Source organism: Bacillus rossius, chromosome 2 (genome assembly GCF_032445375.1).
Source record: "Bacillus rossius redtenbacheri isolate Brsri chromosome 2, Brsri_v3, whole genome shotgun sequence".
Taxonomy (NCBI): Eukaryota; Metazoa; Arthropoda; class Insecta; order Phasmatodea; family Bacillidae; genus Bacillus; species Bacillus rossius.
The window spans coordinates 121866815-121884051 of record NC_086331.1 but is presented as its reverse complement, the minus strand read 5'-3'; the positions used below and the strand labels follow the sequence as shown (position 1 = coordinate 121884051).

At 41.0% G+C, this 17237-nt stretch overlaps 1 protein-coding gene across 3 annotated transcripts in view; it reads right to left on the bottom strand.

The window, feature by feature from the left end:
• The window catches only part of LOC134529722 (organic cation transporter protein), a 98010-nt gene that overhangs the window by 21555 nt on the left and 59218 nt on the right, over positions 1-17237 (bottom strand). For all 3 annotated transcript variants that reach the window (XM_063364104.1, XM_063364103.1, XM_063364105.1), the window contains exons 5-7: positions 15727-15884; positions 8932-9100; positions 4623-4856 (exon numbers count right to left, since the gene is read on the bottom strand). In XM_063364104.1, coding sequence (XP_063220174.1) covers positions 4623-4856; positions 8932-9100; positions 15727-15884 — 561 coding nt within the window. The remainder of the gene's footprint in view (positions 1-4622; positions 4857-8931; positions 9101-15726; positions 15885-17237) is intronic.

Genomic DNA, 17237 nt, shown 5'->3' with positions numbered 1-17237 from the left:
GGCAGTGTTCCCAGGAAAGCTTGGTGTAGGAGGGGTTGAGGGGGGGGTGGGGTGAAAATATTATGACAGTGGGAACGAGGCTCTACTGTGCCCGGGGGTGTGACTGGACGTTGGTGAAAATGACTCGAGATCATGCCATGGAGTGCTCACGTCAGGCTAGGTCTTAGAAACAGCCTGCCCTGAGAGCTTGCAGGGCATAGCACTTCTTGTCATGGCTCGGAGACGAATTACAGGCGACGTACGTGCGCCAAAGCGTGGATAAAATGATAGCCATGCTAGGTCATTAGATGGTAGAGAAAATTATATTCTGGGAACGATTGGGGAGACAGGTCTGACATAGATTAAACTGGAATGTACAGGAGGCGGAAAAAGTTTAAGTTCTTGCAGCAAAAGAATGACTGGTGACATCATTTTTCAAAAATTCAAATTTATAATTGTGCCAAAAATACTAGTTGGCGGCACAGTAGCATGCAAGAAGCGCAGCTTATAAATAAAAATTGACAGCGCTCACATATACATATATAATTTTTCGTAACTTCCCCTCCGAGCAAGTGGGATCTGCGCCTAGTGCACACTTGACTTCAGTCTTCCTTAGACCACTGCTGAGGTCAGATACGTCACATGGAACTCCCTGCATTTCTCTTGTTTTTAAATGATCGTTCACATCGTAGCTTTTAATTATTACACGTAATATTTTACTTTCGAGCTCCAAGTGTATTGCTGCGGATTTCTTTGAGATAGGGCGTAACTCCTGTTCCTTCAATTTTAGCCTTGCACTGTCAGGCATGTGAGCAAGCTCATGCTTACGAAAATGGCCGACTCCGGCATCTATCTAACTTAACTTTCCAGTAGTGGATACGCACCGGCCTCAACTTTTAGGCTGAAGACAAGTGCCATGTCAATGATCTAAATTATTGTGCTAAGAGTGTGTGTTGTAGTATACTTCTTAGTAAATATGGGTGTTTAAATAAATGCAGCACTTTTTTACTCCTGGATGTGTAAGTACTGCTTTCTCTCTTTCCCAATCATTTTCCTGTCCTGGTAAGTGTACGATCAGTAGTGTTAAGTCTAGCAAGGGCATGTCCACAGGCCCGGAACATGAGAAAACTATTTCAGGCTAGTCTGCACACCACCATCTTTCTCCAGCACAGGTAATGTCACATGGGCCGAATAGTCCATGACTCAACTCCATGTGGGAGGTTGCTCTTCCTGAGAGAGCTGGTACTGGGCAACAACAATTACCAGTAATGCTACCGAGAGACTCCACCATGTCTCCACCCTCTCTGTCGGAGACGTACCGCATCAGGGTTAAAAAAACTGTTCAGCATTTTCAGGGATTCTGTGTGCTAAGAAATTAATAGTGATATGTTGCAAAATTTGTAGGCAGTTGTTTGTTATGTGCTCAAACCAAAGTGACGAATATGAAATGTCAAATTGTGAGGCAACACATATTGGAATCCAAACCTCTTAAAATTTCATATGGATTGGTTTGGCCCTTGCCTATTTAAATGGGTGGAGTCAAGTAAACTTTTTTTTTGTATTTGATGTGTTCAATAAGTATGTAAAATTATTCTCAATTAAATAAGCTACATTTCAGGTTGCAACTGAAAAAAAAATGGCTATCTGTGTAGAAGATGTTGGAATTTCAATTAAAATAATTTCAGATAAAGGTTTATGGAAAACATTGCCTGGTATTTTAGGCATAGAGTTAGGATAGAGTAACGAGAGAGTTGTGTGGTTTGTTTAGAGTGTATTGTAATGAGAAATATAGCCAAAGACATTGGAGCAGGTTGTTCAGGCAGAAAGCAAAATGTGCACATTGCACTGCACTGTATCAGGCAGATCTTACGAGATACTCCCAGGGTCTGAGTTGCCTTGCTGGGCTGCCGGATGATCTTGGAGTTGAGAGGGTAAAGCAATTTTTGTATTCAGACTCTTCCGATGCAAACTCTGAGGGTTCCTTGCTAGAGATGCTTCTCGGGGATTGGTAATGTACTACCATGTTTTAAATCTCTGGTTCGTGCCTTCCGTAATTCCTTTTGGTTTCCTTTGATAGTCTTCCTCAGACTCAGGCATAGGTTTACCCACCACTGGGTAGGGTCCTTGTGTGTGTGCGCCCGTGTGCGTGTGCGCATGTGTGTGTTTTTTTGGGACATATCATAACATTTATGTATTGATTTTAATGGTTTGCTACATGTATTTTGGTGGAAATACCTTCTAGCCTAAACCTTAAAGACACGGGTGCCCAACTTGCACAAGGTAAATTAAAATGTATGATCTCCGAGTTTAATACTTTTGTTTATTCATATTTTGTCATTCATGTTGTCACACTACTTCGTGCTTCCTATAATTGATTAGGCTTTAATGATTTAATGTTCCTGTAACTGCGCCTATCTTTCATGTTCTGTGGGTTTGGTTTTGATAGCTTGTCAGATCCTGTTCGTTCCTACTTGGTTTTAGTTATTACAATATTTTCGTATATTTCGTTTCATTGAAATTCAAAATAAAATGGCTTCAAAACATATAATGTTAATAAAGGCAGGTATGTGCTAGATGTTTAAAGTTATTTTTATTCACTATTATTTTATTAATTAAGAGATACATACACATACTACAGTTGGAAAATGATTAAAGTGATTTCGAAGTTTGCAAAAACACAAGTCTTTTATGGTGTAGGCGAAGAAGGAATTTGATCTTTATAATGTAATTGTGTATTCGAGGACTTGTGAACTCAGTAATGTAAAATTAATCTTGTGCACTGTATAAATTTTGTACTTCAAATCTGCTACATGCATTATAAGACATTACTGATTTTTTGAATGCTATATAAATCGGTCCCTCAATGATAATAAATATATTGTTACGATTTACAGAGTTCGTAAAGGGATATCTCAATTAAAGATTGTTATCACCTACAGTTTTATTGATGGCCACTACTTATTTTACTTACAAATAATCTTCTAAAATGGCCAATAATCAATTGCACTTAAAAAATGTTGCTTCACCAGTCACTCGGTTCTTACACACCGCACACCTCGCTGGGCCGCACCTCTGGCGCAACTCTCGCCGCAGCACCCCTCGTGGATCTCAGCCGCGGGACTCCGTCACCGCACTTCGCCGCCGCCGTCGCACTTCCCTTCACCGAGATCCCACTCGACGCCTCGCTCGGAACCTCGCTCGGAACTCCGCCGCGCCCGCGACACTATCGCCCGGAACTGAACTCTTCGCCCTGGAACCTTCGTCCAGGGACTTCGCCGCTCTATCGCCCGGAAACTCTACCGCGGGAAAGCTCCCGACTTCACTCTGAACTCCCCACTCACTCGGCCGGCTTCCCGGGCACATATACCTATATAGGCCCAGACATCTTCCAGAACTCCCGAGCGCGGCTGGAGGCAGTCGCGTCATTCCGCGCCGTCCCGACGGCAGAAATCTCTCGAAAAACGTGTCGGCGGCTCGCGTAACTTCGCAGCTGTCAGGTGTCAGTTACGTGTCAAAGGCAGGGCGCCGCGCGGGGAGTGGAGGGAAGGAGGGTAAAAAGCGACAATCCTTGTAATCTTCCAGGCGCGCACGGCGCATAATATGTTGCGGCAGCCACCAGCCAGCTCTGCACCTGCACGTGTCGCGGCCTTGCTCACGTTCGTAACATTATGTTTAGAAATTTTCTTAAATTCATGCATGTCTTAGCTACATTTTACCTCATATACGAGTATATGGGGCTTTAACAACTGAGTTGGTACTTTCTAACTGTTGTTTAAAAAAAAAAACAATGTAACTGTGCAATGTGTTCGTTTAAGCAACTGGTTAAGGCAATTATTTTTGCTGTACTTGGAATTGTTTTGTGTGAAAAAATTGATTTATTATTCAATGAATATGTAAAAAATTTGCTGCAAATTTTTATTTTTATTTTTGGGGTATTATTACTTACTGTGGACAGGGCTGCAAGTTGTTTATTCCGTTAGGTATAGTAATAGCATGCATTTCATTGCAGATAAGAAAATTTGTCGCATAGTATTGTTATCTCGCTAATGTAAAGGTAAAAATCATAATATGTAATATATATATATATTTCTTACCAGACGATTTTCTAAAGCTTAAGTATATTACGTAAATAAAATAATAAAAGCTGAGGCTTGTTTATTTGCTAAATAATAAATAAAGAGTTTCTGTCCTGCCCTAACTCAAGTTTACGACATGCTCTGCAATAATGTATCGTTCCAAGAATACAGTAGTTTCACATACAGAGTATTGTGTGCTCGTGGAAACGGGTAATACCATTTATTCTGACTCCTCCACCAACCACAAGTTAAAGCAATAAAAGTCTAGTGAATTATGAGTGTCTTATTAGGGCGGAAAAAAGCACGCACTGAAGTGATGGCTTGTGAAGTGAAACCTTGTAGGTATACCCATCATTCTCCAAGTTAGCCTACATTGAGCATGACCCTGACATGAAATAGCTTTCAAAATTGAAAGTGAGGTGTTTGGTGTGTAGTCAAAATGAAAACACGCCTGTCAAATAATTAAATCTCAAATTTGACCCCACCACAATCGAACCCAGATGTGAAATGGTATGATGCCAACCCACACAATTGTGAAAGCGTGCAGTTGTGGAACGAGAACAGTACCAGTTGAGGCAAACATTGAGTGCACGGTAGCGCATGTTGGGCGTGCGGAAGAGGTCAGCTATGGTGTAGGAGCGGTCGCCTCTCTTCCTGGCTGCGGCCTGGCCCCGGGACACGTAAAACGTCACGTCCAGCTGGTCAGCACACTTGTTGGTGCAGAGCGCGCGCTCCACAATGGTGACTGCCTTGTGAACCTTGCCCTGCGCCCACAGCCAGCGTGGCGACTCGTCCATCCACCTGCAAGCATACCAAGCACATCTCATGAGACCAGTTCAAGCCAGCTGGTTAGATGCGTTAGCAGCCCTATTAGACCAGGACGATGCGTTTTTCTTTTCAGTTCAAGCAAAGTTAAGTAGTGTCAGGGGCGTAGCCAGGGGGGGGGGGGGGGGGTTTAGGGGTTCAACCCCCCCCCCCCCTTAGCTACGAATCTTTAATTAATTTCTTATTCATCACTCAAACAAATTTCATATTAAAATTAATAAAAATTTTACCATTACAATATTTAAATTTAAGAACCTAAAACTGCTAAAATAGAACTATTTTACACCTTAAAATTCAAATTTTCCCGGGGTAGGACACCCAGACCCCCCCGCTTTAATACGAGGGGGGGGGAGCATGCTTCTTAACACCCCCCATACACAAATCCTGGCTACGCCACTGGTAGTTGTGCTAGCTTTATGAAATACTAAAGGTGTTTGTCAAGTCTAAGCCCGATAGTTAAGTCGGTTGAGTTGTCCTTGTGACTTAATTAGATCAAAAGAAAGTGTGTACAGTCTAGGCCTGGTATGGTCATTATTGTTAGCACATTTTTTTCCGCTTGTGCTGCAATATTTTTCTGATTAATTCATTCCGTGTAATTTCCTGTGCTGTCAGTGTTTTAAATTTTTTGACATTGGCTGATTTTGGGTTGTTTTCTGTGTGTTGGATGATCTTTTTTTGTGTGTTATTGATTTTTCTTGTGACATGCAGTGTAACCAGCCATGGCGTTATGTCCAAAAAACAATTTTAAATCAAAAATTTATATGGTTAATAATTAATATTATAAATACACTGCAGACTAATTACATCTCTAGTGCAAATTGGTTTATAGATTATGTTCTTCCCTGCTTAATTAAATGTTTCCATTTGAGGGATATGGGAATGATAATTATATTACTATTTTAGTGTCAACTTCACGTGTGGTAATGAAAAATGAAGAAAATGAAGATTTGTAACATGGCACACCAAAAGCTAATAAATAATTTCATGGTTAATGATCTAAATACTGGATCACACATGTAGTTAACCTTATCAGTTGGCAGTCCATTTACTGGCAAGAACTACTGCTTGCTGGAACTGTCCCTCATCTGTTTAACACGGATGAGATGGCATCTATGTAGATAGTGGGCTCCTAACCACATCATACAGACTAGGTGCTTATATCGCTTGTTATTACGAGCCGTACCGTGGGTCAGGATTGAACCACCTTCACTTGTGCGAAGTGCCCCAGTGCGTAGGCAACTGGGATCCTTATATGTCGTGCATTTAAGAAGCCTGTGTCCCTGCCCTTCCGTGCTAAGCTAAATGTTGCAAAAACCTTTTATAAGTGACTGTGAGATAACCGCTCAAGATTTCTCAAGCAATAAAAAAGTCCGTTATAGTAGTTTAATTTTCTCATTTCATATCCATTTCGCATTTTTTTAAATACAGAATACCTCTAAAATGCGTTCGTATAGCAAATCACTCTTTGGCTTTATTATTGTGTCAAATGATACTGCTTGTGTCCTATAGAGTGATGTTACCGATACAAAGACTGCACGTCTGTCCAGTGCCTTATGCATAGAGGCGTAGAAGCATCTATTACGCCCGAAAGAGTCGCCCTTATAGCTCTCCCGATAGATGGCAAACACTCAACAGAACACAAGTCACAGCCTCTTACTCCTTCTCAGCTGATGTTTAACTTAAAGGACAACACTACCGACAATACAAGGTGAATTTGTTAAAACTGCTGTACCATCCTTGCGACAACCAATGGTGCTATACAAATTATTTTATTAAGAATTCATTATAAGATGTATTTTTTCATTTTTACTTTTTTATATTATTTGTGGGGAAACCGGTGGAGGATAGTGCGTCAGCGGCGACGCCACTCCAACGCATGCACTAGCGGTCGAGTGGGATTAAGGCCATGCTATATGATAGTTGTAACGATGGAAAGGGAGAAGGCAGGGTAAAGGTAGAAATGACGCAGCAGTGATGCTACGGAATTCTTGTAACGCTGCTTGTATTTGTCTACTACTCAGTTTTCGTAACGGCTAACAATTGCCGCTAATATAGTTCACAAATTTTATTTTAAGTATCTACAATTTATTTATTTATTTATTTGGCAGAAAAGAGTTATTGACTTGTGCAAATAACTTTATAAGTATCATTCATTTTTATGTGAATAGGGTGATTGAAAACGTCAAAAATACATACAGATTTTAGAGATTAGCTTTATAAGTGTAATTTATTTTTGGAATCTGAACATTGTAATTTTAAATGTCAAAAGGACTTGCAAACTTGTGAGGTAGACTTCAAAAGAGTAATTTATAATTGATTATAGGTTTTTGTTATTCAGCTGGAGATTGTGATTTAACATCACGCCTAAAAATAATAGAAAGGCAGAAGCAGATAAGAAGTATTATCAAAGGCAACGTGGGAATAAACCACCAAACGAGGCGCCAAAAAAGGCCACTGAACGGATGAGAGAGTACAGATCATACCCACATTATCTCTTGTTCAATAAAAAAATTCCTAACAATTTATCCCTATTGATACCTAATAAGCTAGAAGTTTTACTTCTTTCGCACGTGGATTCCACCCACACATTTTTTGTAAATAATTTTTATTTCCTTGTGATCCAGGATAACTTAAACTAACCACACCTGATTATAGTTGGGTTTTACTGTGAGCTGATAGAAAACAAAATAAAATTGTAATTGTTCGCTCCGTTAGATCAATTATCCTCAGTTGGGAAGAGTTGGTGTTGAGAAACCACAGTGGTAGGGAGAGATGCTCTACTTCCCACCCCAGCTAGCCACCATGATGCTTCAGTGGCAGAGTTGCTGCTGTTCTGGGTTCAAGTGTATTTCAATGGTAAGAGTGTTTTAAGTGTTATGATTAAAACCCTAGTGCGTTATTTTTCCCCTTTCCCTACATTACCCTTCATACTTTGTAACCCTTATTTAATTGCATTACTTTTATATTATTGATATTATGTTTTTTTCCTTCCTATCTCCTTCTCCATACATCTTGTCTTATTTCCCATTGTTCTCAGACTACACCAACCAGAAGTTTTTTATTTCAAAGTAAATTTTCGCATTACAGTTATGTCCATAATTTGGTTTTGCAGGTTTAGGTATACTTTATTACTTTCAGCATTTCCCTATGTATCAAACAAAGACTAATATGACATAACTCCTAACATCAGCATGTCCATCCATTTATTCCTACACTAATTTCAACTGTCTTATGGCATTTATGTTTTCTTCCCTGTTCCTGCAAGTACCCGCTTCATGGTCACACATGCGTTTGCTACCAAAAGAACACCACTCAGATATTGGATTATACTCCAATTTCAATCCCGATCGCTTTGGGTCTTTATTCATGGGCCTGGCACCCCAGCCACTCACACACCTCAATTATTGTAATATTACAAAAAATTTCGTTTATTGTTTCCAATTGTACACACAACACACCCTCATGTTTTTTGACCCAGATATTCACTCATTCCTTTACAACCTATTAAATAAACTAATTCATTCCTTTGTGAGCATAGATGCAACTGAAAGTGCCACTACCTGAACCTAGACTGAGCGCCACTCATCTGAAGCAGGGACCATGTCCAGTTTGTGGTCCTAAAAGAACCTCACCACAAGCCAAATCAGACATAATTTTCTTCAGTTTTCAAAAACACAAATTCTTATTTGAAATAAACTTAATCTCTGCTTTCTTTGCATATTACAATAAATTAATTTTGACGGGATATTTATTTGTCGACTCAGTATTTGAATTATTTCTTCTTTTTTATTTTTATTTTTTGCATTCTAATATATTTTTGTTTTATTTAATTCTATTGTTTCTATTTAAAGTCTGTTTGAATGTTAGTATTTCAATTAGTTCATTAATATAATTATAATAGTGTGTCCTTTTGTCGTTATTCATGTCTCTTGTTTTTGATTTGTTATTTTTGTTGTTTCGTGTGAAGCGATGGGAAATATTCCTACAAATTCCTACAATGATAGTGGTGATAGACGATGGACGATGGGTGATGATAATGATGCTCACTGACCAATAGTGTGGGAAGAGCAGCAGCCCGTGCAATCCATACACAACCTGCAGCAGCCGGCGATCGGCTATCAGGAAGCCCCAGAATGCTACCAGCATGGTGCCAAATGCGAAGGCGACCTGCGTCATGATGCCGCACATAGTACGCTTGGAGCGCCCCACCAGCTCCATGGCTGCAACACACACCATTCTTCATCACCACGGTACACCATTTACTATACATCAGCATCCCCCCACTGCCCATCCTTTGTCCAATTCCGCCCAACCTTGTCCATAACCATCAATCACTAAACATCTCTCTCCCCTTCAACACAATTTAACACTGCTGTCACCTCTGTCTACCCCCCCCCAGCAATTCAACCACCTGTCACTACTTTCACATCTACATGCCACCATTATGGTACTGGCATGCTTTGTGAACACAATTTTGAAAATTCACACTAGGCTCTCAGATTATTACTCCTCTGCAGCTTTAAGGTTTTGTAGCTTGTGTGACCCTGGAATCTTTGGGTTACATTAAACTCAACAGATTAGATGGCTGATACTTTTCTGAAGTATAGAGCCCTGCTCCATTTGATACTACTTGTCCATATTGAGTGCTGTTTGTCCTGGTTTTGTACAAAGTGGAAAACATGTAAATAACAGCGCCGTTTATTAACATTCTTCAATAGAAATAAGAGCTGTGTGGATGTTTTATTTTATGCACACTTTGAAATGAATTTTTTTTAAATGTTGGAAATTGCATAAACATTTTATTTTGGTGATTTATTCTATTTCCGTAAGTATTTTCCCAAATATATGCAAGGGATATTATTATATAAATGTATCCAAGTTCTTTAAAGTAGTTACTTGCTTAACCTGTACTTTATTTCCAGCAATGCATGGGATAGACACTATTTACTAAATTTTTCTTGAATTATGAATGTTTATTCAAATAACTTGAATATGTACCTATATGTATACTATTTGTGATTTTATTGTTATACTCGCAAGTAGTATATAATTGGGGCTCCGGTTATTAGTGCTGGTGCATAGTGTAGCGTCGGGAGTTCTGTCATCTTGGAATATCTTGATTTGACCCGACCACCATCTTGTATTCTGCCAACTTGAATAATGATACCACATCCGCCATTTTGAATAATGTAATGCCCACGATTTTTAATTATGTCACATCTATTATTTTGAAATATTATGTAATGACCTCCATTTTGAATAATGTTACATCCGCCATTTTGAATGTCACTTCCACCATTTTGAATGTCATGTCCGCCATTTTGAATAATTATGTCACGTCCACCTTATTGTTTTCGTCTGGTGGAGATTGTCATCTTTTATGAAGCAATTCCCGACATAATGTTTTCGTCACCTACTCCTTCCAACCATCTCACCATCCACATCACAAACCACACACACGCTAACGTATTTTCTTAAAGATCACTGTCTCATTTCTTTTTGACAACTTACGCACAATTTTATACTGTATAAAAACATCTTGCAAAAGAATTAAAAGCAAGCTATAATAATAATCTCAAAAATTACTATTTTGAAACACCTCGGTAATTTCTTTGTACGGTAATTTGCACTCAAAACTTACATTTCATGATAAACTCGACGCTCGTAAGTTATTATTATAATAAATAAAAAAGTATAAAAATAAATTCCTCTTAACGAAACTTAATTACTTACAAACTAACCAAAATAAAAATAACTAGATAATTAAAATAGGTATCTGTAAACCTTAAATACAAATATTTTTCAAGGTCTTAAAAATTCTTAAACAGTTCTTAAAAAATAGTTCCAGCAAGTAACTGGCGACAGTCACGGGTTACAGTGTTCAGACTTATTAAGTAAGTCCTATAACTATAGGTAGTCATCTGGTATCCCGCGCAATGTGCAATATAATGTCGCGGTTCAAAATTTTCCAGGGTTTTTTAAATCAAATTTTTGGGACTTTACTGATGGGTAGAGACCTGCAAAATTCGCGGTTTCGATGGCCTTCAGGACAGACTGCACATTCTCCTGTACACTGGGCAAATAACGCAAGTTCATTGGTTGTTGACTTGTAAGTCGTCTCAGCTGGTTTGTCTATGATTCGATCCTTCTTTGCTTGAGGGTTTATAATTGGTTGAGATTCGCCAAGATGAACAGTAAGCCAATATCAAAATTATCTAAGAGGTATATGTGTTTGAATTCTAGCCTATCACCGAATGAATCCGCGAATTTTGCAGGTCTTTACTGATGGGACTCTGGGCTGGCTGCCATGTATTTCAGAGCTCACAGTTATCTTAAAACTACTCTGAGACTGAGAATGGAACTTTACCCTTTATGTGCAGTTCTTTGTCATATAACCTCCCGTTTCTATTTGCACACACAAATGCCAATATTTATTGGCACATTCACCTCGGACATGAAGCCATCAGCTTGTCAGCTCCTGAACGGCATGTTTTCGTTGACGTGTGATATTTTACACTGACCCGAAAGACCGCATTTGCTACACTGGAACAATACTACTGCAAATTCGTATTCATCAAGAAAAATTTCTTACTGGTGATGATAATACATTAATAAAGAGCATTATATTTTTAAAATTACAATAGCATAAAAAATTAGGCCTACTTATTAAAAATGGGATTATTACTTAAAGTCTACAATAGATTAAAAAATTATCAACTTATGAGGAAATATAAGATTTTTTTTTGTATTGTTACGATTTCCATGCGGGGGTTCGTAAAGGATAGCCCAATTAAAGATTTTTATCACACACACAGTTTTATTTATTACCACTACTTGTCACTTACAAATAATCTTCTAAATTGGCAGATAATTAATTACACGTAAAGAAATGTAAATTCCCCAGTCACTCGTTTCACACACCTTGCTGGGCCGCACTTCCGGCGCAACTCTCGCCGCAGCACCCCTCGTGGGTCTCCGCCGCAGGACTCCATCGCCACAATCCGCCGCTGCCCGACGCACTTCCTTCGCCGAGGATCCGCTACGCTCCTCGCTCGCAACTTCACTCGGGACTCCGCCGCGCCCGCGACTCTATCGCCCGGAAACTCCACCGCGGGAAAACTCCCGACTCCACTGAACTCTCTCACTCCCTGCCCTGGAACCTTCGTCCAAGGACTTCGCCACTCTATCGCCCGGAAACTCCGCTGCGGGAGAACTCCCCACTCAGTCTCTGACTGACTCGAAGGTCGGCCCAACCTCCTTATATAGCCTTTGGGTTCCCGTCCAGAACAATCGGGCATGTCTCCGAGATATCGCGCGACCTTCGCCGTCGAAATGTCCAGAAACGCGTCGTGAGTCCTGTCGAAGGACGCGGCGGCTGCTCAAAGAACGCCGATAAACGCAACAAGCATCGGGTTCCCACAAAACGCGCCGATAAACATGTCTGAGTCCTTTTATTCCGCAGTGCGGCCTCTTTAAGTAACTCGATCTGAGGCAGGTGCGCGCTGCGACGGTCAGGATGTCGCGTGATAGTATGACACGAGATACCAGGGAGAGGATGCGGGTGGAAGGGGGCGCAGACAGGCCGAACGAGCGCGGCGACGCCAAGCACTGCAGCCAAGCGCGATCGTAACATTGCCCCCTCCTTAAACCTGTTCGTCCCGAACAGGTAATACATCTCCTCGTGGAGGTCCCTATGCTACTCGAAGTTTAGGCCTCCTGCCTTTCCTCCATCGCGGGTTGTACAGTCTCACCCGATAACACTCTCTCTCATTAGATGTAGCTTCTCTTGTCACCTGGCGACACTTCTGCGTCGCAGATGCCCCATGTCGTTCAGCCAGCTGCCCGAGACGGGCTGACCGATGCTTTGGACTGACCCGATACTCTTGAGTGCATTGCTTATTGCCTTCCAAATGTTTCCTTGTATCTTCCCTTTTTCTCTCCATTTCGTCTCTCGCAGCTACTTGTTCGCACAGCATTTCTTCCCGGCTCCTCTTTGTCTCTTCTTGGTTCCTCATTCCCTCTTCATTCTTCTGAATATCTTCTGGACTGCACTCAGTTACTCCTTGCACCATCTTCATCACTCTTTGTGTGCTCATTGTCTCTTCTCGGTCTTCCTTCCCCTGTTCTTGGTCTTTCTTCATCACTTCTTGGTCTTCCTGCATCTCTTCTTGGTATTTCTTCGTTTCTTCTTTGCGCTTCTCTATCTCTTCTTGACTCATGTTCATCTCTTCTCGGCTCTTCTTCAGTTCTTTTGTGAATTTTGCCCTCTCTCTTTGGTTTATCTTCATTTCTTCTTGTTCAATATTCTTTACTTTGTAACTCATCTTCACTACTTCTATGCTTTTCTTCAGCTCTTCTTTCATCTTCATGTCCTGGCTGTTCTCCTCTCCTTGGCTAATGTCCTCTTCGCAGTGTTCTTCGCTGTTCTCTTCGCTGTTCTCTTCACTGTTCTCTTGACTGGTCTCCTCTCGGCAGGTCTCCTCTTCGCTGGTCTTCTCTTCGCTAGTCTTCTCTTCGCTAGTCTTCTCTTCGCTAGTCTTCTCTTCGCTAGTCTTCTCTTCGCTAGTCTTCTCTTCGCTAGTCTTCTCTTCGCTAGTCTTCTCTTCGCTAGTCTTCTCTTGGCTAGTCTTCTCTTTGTGGTTCTTCTCTTCACTGTTCTCTTCTTGGCTGGTCTCTTCTTGGCTGGTCTCCTCTTGGCTGGTATCCTCTTGGCTGGTCTTCATTTCTCTGTTCTTCTCTTCGCTGTGCTTCTCCGGACCGGTCTTCTGTTCGCCGTTCTTCTCTTCGCTGTTTTTCTCTTGGCTGTTCTTCCCTTCTATGCTTATCTTCACTTCAGTCTTCATTTCATTCCTCATTTCTTCTTGGCCATGCTTCAGTTCTTCCTGACCCTTCTTCATTTCCTCTAGGCTATTATTTGACCCGCTCTTCTTTTCTTCATGGTGGTTCTTACTCTCCTTCCTTCCACTCTTCATTTCTTCCGTAAATTTCTTTATACTGGTTACCATTTCTTCCTTAAAGTTCTTTGTACTAGATACCATTTCTTCCTTAAAGTTCTTCATACTAGCTAACATTTCTTCCTGACCATTCTTCATACTGGCTAACATTTCTTCCTGACCCTTCTTCATCTCGTCCAGCCTATTCTCCATTTTCTCCTGGCTATTCTTCATTTCATTCTTCATTTCTTCCTGGCTACTCTTCATCTCGTCCAGCCTATTCTCCATTTTCTCCTGGCCATTCTTTATTTCTTCCCTTTTACTCTTCATTTCATTCTTCATTTCTTCCCTGTTACTCTTCATTTCATTCTTCATTTCTTCCTGGCCACTCTTCAGTTCGGCCAAGAATGCCAGGACATTCTTAAGCTCATCGGCAGCCATCTTTCTTGTCCACATATACTACAAGCCTAAATAATTTTCTTTTTCTAATACTGTTCTTAATTTTAAATGACCTAGCCGAACCTTCTAATTTAACTAACAATAACTCTATTACATTCAAAACTAACACTGACTACAGTATACTCAAACTAACTGTAGAAAATTTCAAATTCACTAAAGTTCTAAACACTAACTATTCTCGTAAACTAAATTCTATCCTTAACTATTATTCTAATAATGTAACAAAATCCAAAATCTGTTAATTAGGGCTATCCCACTTCTGACACCAAAATGTTACGATTTCCATGCGGGGGTTCGTAAAGGATAGCCCAATTAAAGATTTTTATCACACACACAGTTTTATTTATTACCACTACTTGTCACTTACAAATAATCTTCTAAATTGGCAGATAATTAATTACACGTAAAGAAATGTAAATTCCCCAGTCACTCGTTTCACACACCTTGCTGGGCCGCACTTCCGGCGCAACTCTCGCCGCAGCACCCCTCGTGGGTCTCCGCCGCAGGACTCCGTCGCCACAATCCGCCGCTGCCCGACGCACTTCCTTCGCCGAGGATCCGCTACGCTCCTCGCTCGCAACTTCACTCGGGACTCCGCCGCGCCCGCGACTCTATCGCCCGGAAACTCCACCGCGGGAAAACTCCCGACTCCACTGAACTCTCTCACTCCCTGCCCTGGAACCTTCGTCCAAGGACTTCGCCACTCTATCGCCCGGAAACTCCGCTGCGGGAGAACTCCCCACTCAGTCTCTGACTGACTCGAAGGTCGGCCCAACCTCCTTATATAGCCTTTGGGTTCCCGTCCAGAACAATCGGGTATGTCTCCGAGATATCGCGCGACCTTCGCCGTCGAAATGTCCAGAAACGCGTCGTGAGTCCTGTCGAAGGACGCGGCGGCTGCTCAAAGAACGCCGATAAACGCAACAAGCATCGGGTTCCCACAAAACGCGCCGATAAACATGTCTGAGTCCTTTTATTCCGCAGTGCGGCCTCTTTAAGTAACTCGATCTGAGGCAGGTGCGCGCTGCGACGGTCAGGATGTCGCGTGATAGTATGACACGAGATACCAGGGAGAGGATGCGGGTGGAAGGGGGCGCAGACAGGCCGAACGAGCGCGGCGACGCCAAGCACTGCAGCCAAGCGCGATCGTAACAGTATTTTTAAAGATGTTTGCTTAGTAATCCATAAATTACTGTGTCTCAGTTCACCTTTTAAAGGAAAAATATATTCAATAGAAATTCTATTTAAGAATCCCCCCAAGAGAGATGAGATTTAGATGATACGACTTGATTTTTATAGATGTGATTTTGAGAAAACGTTTCAACATCTAACGGTCCATGCAATTGTGGGACACAAATATTTGTCTATATTTTCAGTGGTTTAATTTCCATGGTCGTTATTAATATGTACAGTATGTCTATCAAATAATTAGGTTGCAAGTATCGCATACTCACTGAGAACGAAGCCTGTAACGTAGCAGCCAGCAGATCCAAAAATGCCGTATAAAAAGCGAACTACCAGCAGCGAGTAGTATTCTTGGACGAATGCAACTCCGATGCCCAGTATCACTTGCAGCACAGCCGAAATGACAAATATCGTTTTGCGACCATATCTGGAACAAAATTAATTTGATGCAACACTATTTCCCCTATGCATCTATCCATACATGCATGCATGTATGCAGGTATTTATGTAAATATAAACAAGCTATATCAAAAGTTCCATCACTATCTTGTAACAAAAGACATACAAATTAAGTATTAATTTTACATCATGCGTATAATTAAAAGAAACTTATGGTCACAATTTACTCCAGAGGATTTAGGTGCTCACTGTCATGTTAATGGTACCTATTGTTCTCCTCCAAAAACGATGTGAAATCCTTTGTAACATGGCTGGCATTATGTATTGGTCTTGTACAGTTAGTTACAGACTTATAGACTTATAACAAACTACAATAATCTATATTTGAATTCCAACAGTGTTTAATTATAAATTCAGATTTATGTCTGTCATATCTATATTATTTTTCCTTTAACTGTTCTCTTAACATTTAATAATATGATTTTACCTATATGTGTTATGTGTTATGGTTCTTTAACCTTTGTAAGTGTTTTTGGTCTGTTTTGTTATTATCACTGCTAGTGTGTGGTACTCTTTCTCTCGTTTGCTGGCCATCTGTAGATGTTTTCCTCCTATGGTACCGATGGAGGTGGCAGTCCATACACTGGTAGTGATAACTGTGTTCCTGTTATTACATGTAGTGCCCACCACTAAAGTCTACGACTGTTGGTGGGCATGTGACAAATTCCAAATAAATAAAAAAAAAGCCTTTTTAATGTGCCCCAAAATGCATTATCGCAAGATATCAATCCCAGATTTCCGGGCGGCCATTTCAGAGGAGCTGGTAAATTTGGAAATCCTCTTCCAAAACATTTGCCCAAATATCGAATTCGGACAATACACGCAATGCAGCACATTCTTGCGACAGCGCCTAATCGTATAGCATTAGCGCATTTGTGATAAAGGTATTTTGGCTATTTACAATGTACTTTTTTATCATGTTTTCTGCAATATTGCGGTTATTTACTATGAATAGAAAAGTTTCTTCATTGTTTGGTTGCAACAATTACAGTGTTACTAGTTGCTCGAAGACTTTTTTAAGTTAAACATATTTAGGCATGTTGGTGCAGAAGTCGTCTGCATGTGGCGGCATTAACAGATTATATTCGCTTACATGAACATCGGGAGAAACATCAGGCGTATCGGCGTGCAAATATTTTGTTACGAACGCTAGAGACAAGACCACGATGCCAGGTTCTGAGCTGGCTGGCAGCCCCGCAAGGTTACTCACGTCATGCGCCATCGATTGCTGCAAGGCATACCACGCGTGCCTGCCCGGATTACAAGGGTCGTCGCTACCCCTCGTCCTCGTCCTCGTCCTCGTGTCCTCGTCCTCCCTCGT